This window comes from Colobus angolensis, unplaced genomic scaffold, assembly GCF_000951035.1.
Source record: "Colobus angolensis palliatus isolate OR3802 unplaced genomic scaffold, Cang.pa_1.0 Scaffold66, whole genome shotgun sequence".
Lineage (NCBI taxonomy): Eukaryota > Metazoa > Chordata > Mammalia > Primates > Cercopithecidae > Colobus > Colobus angolensis.
The window spans coordinates 1,843,065-1,854,157 of NW_012120265.1; the positions used below are offsets into that span (position 1 = coordinate 1,843,065).

The 11,093-nt window shown below is 55.1% G+C and overlaps 1 protein-coding gene across 1 annotated transcript in view; it reads right to left on the bottom strand.

Annotated features, from left to right (window-relative positions):
- The window catches only part of JAK3 (Janus kinase 3), a 22,400-nt gene that overhangs the window by 10,147 nt on the left and 1,160 nt on the right, over nt 1-11,093 (bottom strand). The window contains exons 2-13 of the mRNA XM_011925769.1: nt 8,104-8,300; nt 7,648-7,771; nt 7,242-7,353; nt 6,891-7,036; nt 6,180-6,474; nt 5,502-5,624; nt 5,251-5,408; nt 4,095-4,206; nt 3,062-3,248; nt 1,858-1,985; nt 1,527-1,658; nt 731-815 (exon numbers count right to left, since the gene is read on the bottom strand). Coding sequence (XP_011781159.1) covers nt 731-815; nt 1,527-1,658; nt 1,858-1,985; nt 3,062-3,248; nt 4,095-4,206; nt 5,251-5,408; nt 5,502-5,624; nt 6,180-6,474; nt 6,891-7,036; nt 7,242-7,353; nt 7,648-7,771; nt 8,104-8,300 — 1,799 coding nt within the window. The remainder of the gene's footprint in view (nt 1-730; nt 816-1,526; nt 1,659-1,857; nt 1,986-3,061; nt 3,249-4,094; nt 4,207-5,250; nt 5,409-5,501; nt 5,625-6,179; nt 6,475-6,890; nt 7,037-7,241; nt 7,354-7,647; nt 7,772-8,103; nt 8,301-11,093) is intronic.

Genomic DNA, 11,093 nt, shown 5'->3' on the forward strand with positions numbered 1-11,093 from the left:
TTACGACAACCTCCGCCTCCCGGATTCAACCTATTCTCCTGCCTCAGCCTCCCAAGCAGCTGGAACTAGACGCATGCCACCATACCCGGCTGATTTTGTATTTTTAGTAGAGAAGGGGTCTTGCCATGTTGACCAGGCTGGTCTTGAACTCCTGATCTCAGGTGATCCACCCGCCTCGGCTTTTCAATTACAGGCATCAGCCACCATGCCCAGCCTTTGTATCTTACTTCTAACCCTTTGCATGTTCTGCCTAGAACACCCCTCTTCCTTTCCTAATTCACACTTGTCCTTATCTTTCCAGGTTAGAATGCATCTCTGTCTACCCACAAGCATTGCCTGACTCCCAGGCTGGCCCAGCAGCCTCTCTGATCATCCACAGTGCCCCATGCTGCCCTCCTCACCCCTCCTGCCTGTCACATTCTAGCCTCTGTCCCAAGCTGGACTCCCAAACAATGAAACCAAGGCTCAGAAAGTGCAAAGCTGCAGAGATTAGAAAGCCAGGTTTGTCTGACTTCAGATCATTCTGGGGCTGAGTATGGGTGGGAACCTGGAGCCACTTTCCAAGCAGTGATGATGAAGAGACATAAATAAAGGGTTATGAACATGGCCCCCATCCATGGAGGCCCAGTGTGTTGCCGGTGCTGTTATAGAGAGGCTCAGAACAGAGGCAGGAAGAACAGCCTGGACTTGGGTGAGGCAGGGGTGGGGTGGGAGGGTGAGGGGCTCTCACTGTCTCCAGCCATGCACACGCCGTGGAGCAGCACGAGATGCCGGTATGACACTTGGCTCATCAAGCTCGCTGCTTCCAGGAATGACTGGGGAAGGTGGGAAGGGAGAGAAGATACGTGGGTTCCTTCCACTCCAACAATCCCAAATTTTGGGCTCACAAACCTGCCTTAGGTGAACATCTGGCCACAGTTCACCTTTAGCCCTGGAGTCTGCCATTAGTGCACACAGCACTACCATGATTTTCTGATACAGGACGGAAGCTCCCACTATCATCTACCTTTTCTCCTTTTTTTTTTTTTTTTTGAGATGGAGTCTCCCTCTGTCACCCAGGCTGGAGTGCAGTGGCGCGATCTTGGCTCAGTGCAACCTCCACTTCCCAGGCTCAAGCGATTCTCCTGCCTCAGCCTCCCGAGTAGCTGGGATTACAGGCATGCACCACCATGCTTGGCTAATTTTGTATTTTTAGTAGAGACGGGGTTTCTCCATTTTGGTCAGGCTGGTCTCCAGCTCCTGACCTCAGATGGTCTGCCCGCCTCACCCTCCCAGAGTGCTGGGATTATAGGTGTAAGCCACTGTGCCCGGCCTAAAAGTTGTAAAGATGAGGTGTCGCTAGATTGCCTAGGCTGTTCTTGAACTCCTGGCTTCAAACCATCCTCCTGCCTCAGCCTCCCAAAGTGCTGGGATTACAGGCATGAGCCACCGCGCCCAGGCCCCTGTGTGTTTTTAAATTTCTCTATATCCACAACCCCCTCTCCAGCCAGCCCTGACTCCAAAAGTCTGGTCCCCACCGCTCTCACCTCCATACAGTTCTTGTGCTTAGCATCCATCACTTTTAGCAGCACCTCTGTCTTTCGGGACTCCCCATCCACCGCCTCGTGGCGACAGCCCCGGTAAATCTTGGTGAAGGACCCATGGCCCAGGTTCTCATGCTGAATGGTGAGGGGACAGCAGAAGGGGCCAGTGAGGGGGTTCCTGCAGGATCCCAGCCCAAGTGATACATAGCTGCTAGCCCCATTTTACAGATGGGAAAACCGAAGCAAGGCAAAGTTATAGCGTGTGGCTACAGCCACACATCTAAGTCTCTGGTCCACAGACTGAGGTATCGTCCCATTTCCCAGGGCTGCTTACCCACTCTAGGCTGTCAGCGGGGATCTTGTGAAATGTCATCTGACTCAGCTGGCATTGGGATTGGGGCTGAACCAGGGAGGACGTGGGTGGGCTGCAACCTCTCTGGACCACGATCAAGTTGGACTTTTCTATGGGGAGAGGATGAGGGACAAAAACCAGAAATCAGAGGTGAAAAGTCCCCAAGGGTTAGCTAACTCATGCCTTAGTTTGGGGTACCCTGTAGAAGCCGCCCCTGATGAAGACTCCAGGGCACATGGTTTTCCGTTGTTGTTGTTTTTGTTTTGTTGTTGCTGCTGTTGTTGAGACGGAGTCTCACTCTGTCACCCAGGATAGGGGGGCAGTGGCGAGATCTCAGCTCGCTGCAACCTCCGCCTCTCAGGTTCAAGTGATTCTCCTGCCCCAGCCTCCCGAATAGCTGGGACTACAGGTGTGTGCCACCATGCCCGGCTAATTTTTTTTTCTTTATTGAGACAGAGTCTCACTCTGTCACCCAGGCTGGAGTGCAGTGGCGCGATCTCGGCTCACTGCAACCTCTGCCTCCCAAGTTCAAGTGATTCTCCTGCCTCAGCCTCCAGAGTAGCTGGGACTACACGTGTGTGCCACCACACCCGGCTAATTTTTGTATTTTTAGTGGAGATGGAGTTTCACCATGTTGGCCATGCTGGTCTCAAACTCCTGACCTCAAGTGATCCACCTGCCTCAGCCCCCCAAAGTGCTGGGATTACAGACGTGAGCCATCGCGCCTGGCTGGCATATGGTTTACTTGAAAGGCGATCCAGAAAGCCCTCATAGGGATTTCGGATGAGAGACAAGGAAGGAAGGAGCCCTGCAGGGGGCTTTAATGAGCAAGTGGCACTGTGGACAACCAGAGCTCGGTTCTATTAGGGATTCTGGGAGACTCTGAAGAACTCACATCTCAGAGTTGTCCCATCAGAGGGGTTTGTCGAACAGTGAAATTCACCCAGAGCTGACAGATGGAGAGAAACTAGGTGCAGGTGACATGGCTCACATCTAGCTGTGCCTAGATCAAGCCAGACCTAAAGGTTATATATCTCTAACTTTCTGAGCCAATAAATCACCTTTTCTTCCCTAACCCACCTTGATCTGCAGTTTCTGCCACTTGCCACCCACACAGGAGTTGTCACAGACATAGAAAGGCAGGGTCCCAGATCAGCCACTCATTTCAGGGGAGGAGGGGGCTCACCTTTGGGTCTGGGGATACAGCAGGAGGTGAGGGTCACTGCGACCCCATCTACATGCAGCCCCCCATCCCAGCAGGCTGCCAGGAGCTCTCGAAGGCTGCTGTGGGATCGGCTGAGGCCAACCAGAAAGAAGGTCCCTGTGGGGCTGCGCCGAATGAGGCAACCCTTATAATCAGGACCAAGGGGGCTCTGCAAAAGAAGAATGAACCCTGAGTGGGAGTGAGCGACACTTTTCCTCTGAGTCCTTCTTCCTTTTTTTTCTTGGAGACGGAGTCTGGCTCTGTCGCCCAGGCTGGAGTGCAATGGTACGATCTCGGCTCACTGCAACCTCCGCCTCCTGGGTTCAAGCGATTCTCCTGCCTCAGCCTCCCGAGTAGCTGGGACTACAGGTGTGTGCCACCATATCCAGCTAAGTTTTGTATTTTTAGTAGAGACAAGGTTTCACCACTCTGGCCAGGATGGTTTCGATCTCTTGACCTTGTGATCCGCCCGCCTTGGCCTCCCAAAGTGCTGAAATTACAGGTGTAAGCCACTGTGCCAGGCCTTTTTTTTTTTTTTTTTTTGAGACAGTCTCGCTCTGTTGCCCCAGACTGGAGTGCAATGGCATGATCTCTGTTCACTGCAACCTCCATCTCCCAGATTCAAGCGACTCTCCTGCCTCAGCCTCCCAAGTAGCTGGGATTACAGGCTTGTGCCAACACGCACAGCTAATTTTTGTATTTTTAGTAGAGACAGGGTTTCACCATGTTGGCCAGGCTGGTCTCGAACACCTGACCTCAGGTGATTTGCCTGCCTTGGCCTCCCAAAATGCTGGGATTACAGGCGTGAACCACCATGCCCAGTCTCAGTCCTTCCTCCTAAAGCACCACAAACTCATTCCAGTCTCTAGACCTTTGAATATGCTGTTCTGTTCACTGAGGGTGTCTTTTCCCTCCTATTCTTCAGGAACCAAATGCTGACTGATCTTTTAAATCTCAACTCAAACGTCACCTCCTCCAGAAAGCCCTCCACTACCCACCCTAGCCGTAGACCGACCTGTACACAGACAGTGAGGAGGAAGCTGTCAAAGTCCTGGGGGCTGCGGCGGAGAACATAGGAGCCAGGACGTGAGCCCCCAGTCTTAAGCTTGTTTATGGCAAAGTCCAGACTGTGGGGAAAGGTGAGAGGGAATGGGGAGGAGTCAGAAACAGAAGAAGACAGAGAGACCTGGGCTCAAATTCAGGTACCTCTGTAGCCCTGGGATCCTTGCCAGGTGATACTCTCCCCTCATTCATAAAATCAGCCACAGGCAGGGAGTGGTGGCTCAAGCCTGTAATCCCAGCACTTTGGGAGGCTGAGGCAGGTGGATCACGAGGTCAGGAGATCAACACCTTCCTGGCTAACACGGTGAAACTCCGTGTCTACTAATGATACAAAAAATTAGCCAGGCGTGACGGTGAGCACCTGCAGTCCCAGTTACGCAGGAGGCTGAGGCAGGAGAATGGTGTGAACCCAGGAAGCAGAAGCTGCAGTGAGCCGAGATCGCGCCACTGCACTCCAGCCTGGGCGACAGAGCCAGACTCCATCTCAAAAAAAAAAAAAAAAAAATTGGCCGTTAAGTCTTGGAGTCTTCCTGAGAGATTGTTTGTTTGTTTGTATTAATAGAGACAGGGTCTTGCTCGGTTTGGTTGCCCAGGCTGGAGTGCAATCTCAGCTCACTGCAGCCTCCAACTCCTGGGCTCAAATGATCCTCCTGCCTCAGCCTCCAGAGTCGCTGGGACTACAGGTCAACCATCAAAGCCAGCTTTTTTTTTTTTTTTTTTTTTTTTTGTAGCGATGGGGTCTCTCTTGTTGCTTAGACTGGTCTCCAACTCCTGAGTTCAAACAATCCTCCCGCCTTGGTTCCTCAAAGTGCTGGGATTGCAGGTGTGCACCACTATGCCTGGCCCTTCCTGGGAGATTAAACAAGAGGCTGTAAGTGAAGGTGGGCGACTTATCCATCTCCAGGAAATGGCCCTGGGGTCGGAGAGAGAGAGAGAGTAGTGGTCGCCCTGTGCAGCAGAAGGAATACTTCAGCTTCACCGAGCGCTGACTGTGCGGCAGGTGTGGTTTGAGCACTTGACCCCTGTCCAGGGCTCCTGGAAGGTGAGGACACTGAAGCATGGACACTCTGCGTGGCCGCAGAGGCCGGGAATGGGGGGCAGGTTCTTACGTAATAGGGCCGTGGCACTGCTCTGCCACCTCCTCCAGCAGCCTCGGCGGTGCCACCTCCTTGCAGAAGAAGTGCTGGGAGTCCGTGGTCAGCCGGAAGTAGCCGTCCACGAGCGCCACGAAAGACAGAGCCTCGGGCAGCCCCGGGAACTCGGCCTCCTGCAAGGGACAAGCGTCAGAGCCCAGTGCAACCGGAGGGTGCCGGCCCCGCGCTCGGGGTAAGGCTGGAGGGGAGGGGGATCCTGCACCCACCAAAATCTGGTTATCTGTCCTGGTGACAGTGACCAGGCGGTGCTCCCCGGCCGGGCCAACGCGCGGGGCCTGCTTGATGCTAATGTCTACGATTTCTGGAAAGTCGCAGAAGGGCTGGAGGACCTGGGAAGGAAGGGGATACCAAAGTGGGGGCCCTGCTGGACCCCACCAAACCATGCCCATGAGCCCCCCAAACCACGCCATCCCCTTCCCTACCCCTTTCCCACTCAACCCTTCCAAGCCGTGCCTCCTCCTATCAACTCTAACCCTCTCAACCCCTCCCCTGCCCATCCCCAAACATCTCCCACCCACTCTGCCAATCCCCGCCTCCTTCTCTCTTCTCCCCGCCCCGCTCCTTGATCCCTGCCCCACTTCGCAGCCTCCCAGCTTTCGGAGCCTCACTCCGTCTCTTAGTCCTGCCTCGTTCCAGCGCTCACCCACCCACTCCCCTCCTCAACCCCTCCCATTTTCATTCCGGCGTCGCTCAGCCCCACCCTTCACTCATATTGCCCCTCCCACTCCCGTAGTCTCCTCCCTTCCTAAGCCCCGCCCCTCGTTAAGCCTCGCCCACTTCCCCATCTCTTCCGCTTTGGCTCCGCCCCACATCCCCGCCCACTCTCCGGCCCCTCCCGAGCCCCACCCCACGTTGGCCCCGCCCAGCGGAGGGTCCGCCCTCACCTCCTGTTCTCCCTGGGTCCAGGCGATACCTCCGTCACCAGCCACGCGGAGCAGCCCCATCCCGTCCTGGCCACCAGGGACCCCAGGGAGGCCCACATGGAAGGTCTCGGCGGCCCCAGCCGGATCCAGCCGCTCCAGATCCATAATGTACTTGGCCATGAGCGAGTGCCGGTCGGCCTGGCAGGCGGCCACGCGGCGCAGGGCCCTGCGCACTGTCCTCCGAATACGCCTCCGCGTCACGAAGCTCAGGCCCTGGATCAGGTCGCGCAGGCTTGGGGGTAGGCAGGCCTTGTAGCTGCGGGGGTTGGAGGGGAGGGAGCCGGTCTTCAGCGTCGGGAGGAGTCACCGCGGGGACACACACAAACCTAGGCTTTAGGCCAGGGGCTGGGGTGCGGCCCCAGTTGGAGCAAGAGGCACATACAGACTCTCATTCAGGGTCAGATATGGGGACAGGACCTCAGAGTAGGGGAGGGCCATTGGCGCCCACAGGTCGGACAGGGACCCCACAGGCCTTTTAGCTGGGGGAGGTCAGGTGTCTTTCCAGCTGGAGCCTGGAGGTGGAGAGGGCTGGGTTCGTGGGAGGCCCTGGGTCATAGGAACACCCTGAAGGCTTGCAGGGGAACTCCATTTTGGGAGCCCGGCAAAGCCCCAGTGGAGCCCACGTTGTTTACTCCCAAGCAGAGGCCGTCTCCACAGTCTGGTGGCTCTCACCTGACAGTCTTCAGCAGCTCTCCTGGCCGCTGAGCCTGCTCTCGCGCCATCCGGGCCAGGTCCAGCACGGCCAGGCTGAGACACTCACCCTGCTCCTTGAGGCTGAGGCCCACAGGGAGGCGCCCACTCACCAGGTCACTGCGGTGCTGGGGGGCCGCCACAGGGAGTATCAACTGAGGCCACCCAACTTCAAGCCCTGATGTTAACCTGCAGACCCCCTCAATCCTGGGCTGACCCCACCCCTGGACTGCCACAGGGAGGGTCAGACGAGGCCCCACCTGATTGCAAGCCAGCCCTGATGTCGTCCCTTGGGCCCCCAACCTCTGGGTCAAACCCCAGGCGGAACCTCACCTGGGCAAAGAGGTGCTCCAGGACTGGCAGGTCAAGGATAGCGCTGGCCAAATCCTTGCGTAGCCCGAAGCGGTGGCACTTGTCCAGCCCAAACCAATTGGGGAAGTAAAAGCTGTTAGGAGAGGAGAGAACCCTGGGATGAAAGTGCAACCCAGCCTCAGTAGGAGTGACAGTATGGTGGTGGGGTGGGTGGGGGGGACAGATTCTGCAGAGGCCTCTCAGAGCCCAGCTTGTACCTTTAATTTGCTGTGTGACCTTGGGCAAGTGACCCACCCTCTCTGTTCCGTTTCCTCATCTGAGAAATGGGTAGTGATCATATCCTCCCTGGGGCGGGGGTGTGGGCACCTCGAAATGCAAGGAGATGATAAAATTGTACAATCCCTGGGGGCTGGGGGGCACTTCCTACCGAATCCTGTAGAGCAGGACTTGAGTGCTGGCATCCTCCACGGAGAAGATGTGGCTCGGGGGAAACCAGCAGGACAGATCCTCCGCGGCCAGAGCAAAGAGGGAGTGGTACACAGGCAGGATGCCTACAGGGGACGGTCCCATCAGCTCCCTCCTGAGTCATCCCATTGGTGGCTTCAGGAGTGCCAGGATCATACCCAACCATCCAGATCGTTCCATACCTCAAGAGATGACCAGCTGTTCCCTTCATATGCCATCACACCTCTCAGTCTGCACAGGCCATTCCCGCTGCCTCAGAGGCTCACTCTGCACACCCTTCTCCATTACCAAACTCCTACTCATCCCCCAAAGCCCCAGCTCCAATGCTGACTTCTGCAGGCAACTATTCCAGCTCCCAGTCTCGGCCCCACACAGCCCTATCCTTCCCTCTGGCCTGATCTACTAGGGATGCACTCACCGCTGGCCTTGGCAGCCTGCACGCACAGGTCCTCAGCCAAGTGGTCCCCAAAGGAGAAAGATAGGCGCTGGGGGGGCCCGGGGCCCCGAGCGGGCAGTAGCACGTGCAGGGCACCAGCCTCCGTGGACAAGAGGCTGCAGGAGCGCTGAGGGATCAGGGGTGTCTCCTCACTTGGAGGTGCCATGAGTGCAACTTGCCTGGGCCACAGAGAGAAAAAGCTCTTCAGTCCTGCTCAGAGAGGACTGGACTTCTGAGCGGGGAGGGCATGGAAAGGAGTAATGGAGGCCAGGCACAGCGGCTCATGCCTGTAATCACCGTATTTTGGGAGACCAAGGCAGGGGGATCACTTGAGGTCAGGAGTCTGAGACCAGCCTGGCCAACATGGCAAAACCCTGTCTCTAAAAAGTGCAAAACTTAGCCGGGTGTGGTGATGTGCCCCTGTAATCCCAGCAACTCAGGAGGCTGAGGCAGGGCAATCACTTGAACCCGGGAGGCAGAGCTTGCAGTGAGACAAGATCATGCCACTGCACTCCAGCCTGGACAACAGAGTGAGCCTCTGTCTCAAAAAAAAAAGAGAAAAAGAGCCGGGTGTGCTGGCTCAAGCCTGTAATCCCAGCACTTTGGGAGGCCAAGACGGGCGGATCACGAGGTCAGGAGATCGAGACCATCCTGGCTAACACGGTGAAACCCCGTCTCTACTAAAAATACAAAAATTAGCCGGGTGTGGTGATGTGCCCCTGTAATCCCAGCAACTCAGGAGGCTGAGGCAGGGCAATCACTTGAACCCGGGAGGCGGAGCTTGCAGTGAGACAAGATCATGCCACTGCACTCCAGCCTGGACAACAGAGTGAGCCTCCATCTCAAAAAAAAAAAAAAAAAAAAAAAGAGAAAGAAAGAAAGAAGGAAGGAAAGCCTCCCTGGGATGGGCCCAGGAGGAAACTGACTCCCTGTTTCCCAGCTCCCAACACCTCCCACCCTCTCGCTCACTTGCCCTCAGAAACCTCAGCGCTCAGGGCCCCCAGCTGGGTGGGGCAAGTGGTGGGGCTTCGAGTCCCCTGAGAAAAATGGGGGAGAAAAAGCAGGTCACTCAAATTGACCTGAATGAAGAAGATCTGAAGAAAATATCGGGAAAAACAAACACGAACAAACAAAAACCTATGTTCCAGCAGGGCGCAGTGGCTCATACCTGTAACCCCATCACTTTGGGAGGCCAAGTAGGAAGGATAGCTTGAGACCAGGAGTTTGTTTTATGTTTTTTTGTTTTTTTGAGACAGAGTCTCGTGCTGTCGCCCAGGCTGGAGTGCAGTGGTGTGATCTCAGCTCACTGCAACTTCTGCCTCCCAAGTTCAAGAGATTCTTGTGCCTCAGCCACCCCAGTAGCTGGGATTACAGGTGGGCACCACCAGGCCCAGCTAATTTTTTTGTATTTTTAGTAGAGATGGGGTTTCACTATGTTGTCCAGGCTGGTCTCAAACTCCTGGCCTCAAGGGATCTGCCTGCCTCAGCCTCCCAAAATGCTGGATTAATGTGTGAGCCACCACGCCTGGCTGAGACCAGGAGTTTGAAACCAGCCTGGGCAATATAGTGAGACCGCGTCTTAAAAAGAAAAAAATGCCTTGTAATCCCAGCACTTTGACAGGCGGAGTCGGGTGTATCACTTGAGGCTAGGAATTTGAGACCTCATCTCTAAAAAATTAGCAAGGCACGGTGGCACACCCCCATAGTCCCAGCTACTTGGGAGGCTGAGGCGGGAGGATACCTTCAGCTCTGCAGGTTGAGGCTGCATTGAGCTATGATCACACCACTGCATTCCAGCCTGGGTGACAGAGCAAGACCTTATCTCTAGAAAAAAAAAAAAAACAACAACACGATACAAAACTATGATCTAAAATAATGCCCCAGGGCTGGGGTGGGGCGGCATTAATAAGGGTTTTTTTTGTTTTTGTTTTTGTTTTTTTTGTGAGACAGGATCTAGCTCTGTCTCCCAGGATGGAGTGCAGTGGCACAATCTCGGCTTACTCTGCATCCTGGGTTCAAGTGATTCTCCTGCCTCAGCCTCCCGAGTAGCTGGGATTACAGGGGCATGCCACCAGGCCCGGCTAATTTTTGTATTTTTGGTAGAGACGGGGTTTCACCTTGTTGGCGAGGCTGGTCTGGAACTCCTGACCTCAAGTGATCCTCCCGCCTCAGCCTCCCAAAGTGCTGGGATTACCGGTGTGAGAAACTGCTCGTGGCCTAATGAGGTTTCAGACAACCAGAGGACTAGGACCCCTAGGACTCAGCTTTCGCAGCTGTGAAATGGGCTGACTCCACAGCAGCCTCAGTGAGGCGCTTTGCTGAGCCCAGTCCAGGCCTAAAGTGTCAACTCAATTAATCTGCATTAATTTGTATACTTCTTGATGATGTGCCAGTAAGCGATCAACAAGCGCCTGTTAAACCAAACAGGAAGGGCAGTTGGCACAGCGGTGTGGTGGTTACCATGGGAAGGGAAGTCTTGTGGGGGAAAGAACCTTACCAAAGGGACACTTTGATGTCACCAATGCCCAGACCAAGAATCAGCACATTCCTAGTCCCAGGAACCTTGGAGAAGCCCCATGTCTCCCAAAGAGAGATGATGCCTAGTTTTGCCCTTTATAGAAATAAAATCACACAGCATGTCCTCTTTATCTTCCCCTCAACATCAGTCAATCAAGCTGTTTTGTTTTGAGACGGAGTCTCGCACTGTCACCCAGGCTGGAGTACAGTCACACGATCCTGGCTCACTGTAGCCTCTGCCTCCTGGGTTGAAGCTATTCAGTCTCAGCTTTCTGAGTAGCTGGGATTACAGGTACGCACCACTGCGCCCGGCTAATTTTTGTATTTTTAGTAGAGACAGGGTTTCACCATGTTGGCCAGGCTGGTCTCCAACTCCTGACCTCAGGTGATCCGCCCGTCTCGGCCTCCCAAAATGCTGGGATTACAGGCATGAGCCACCTCGCCCAGCCTTTTTT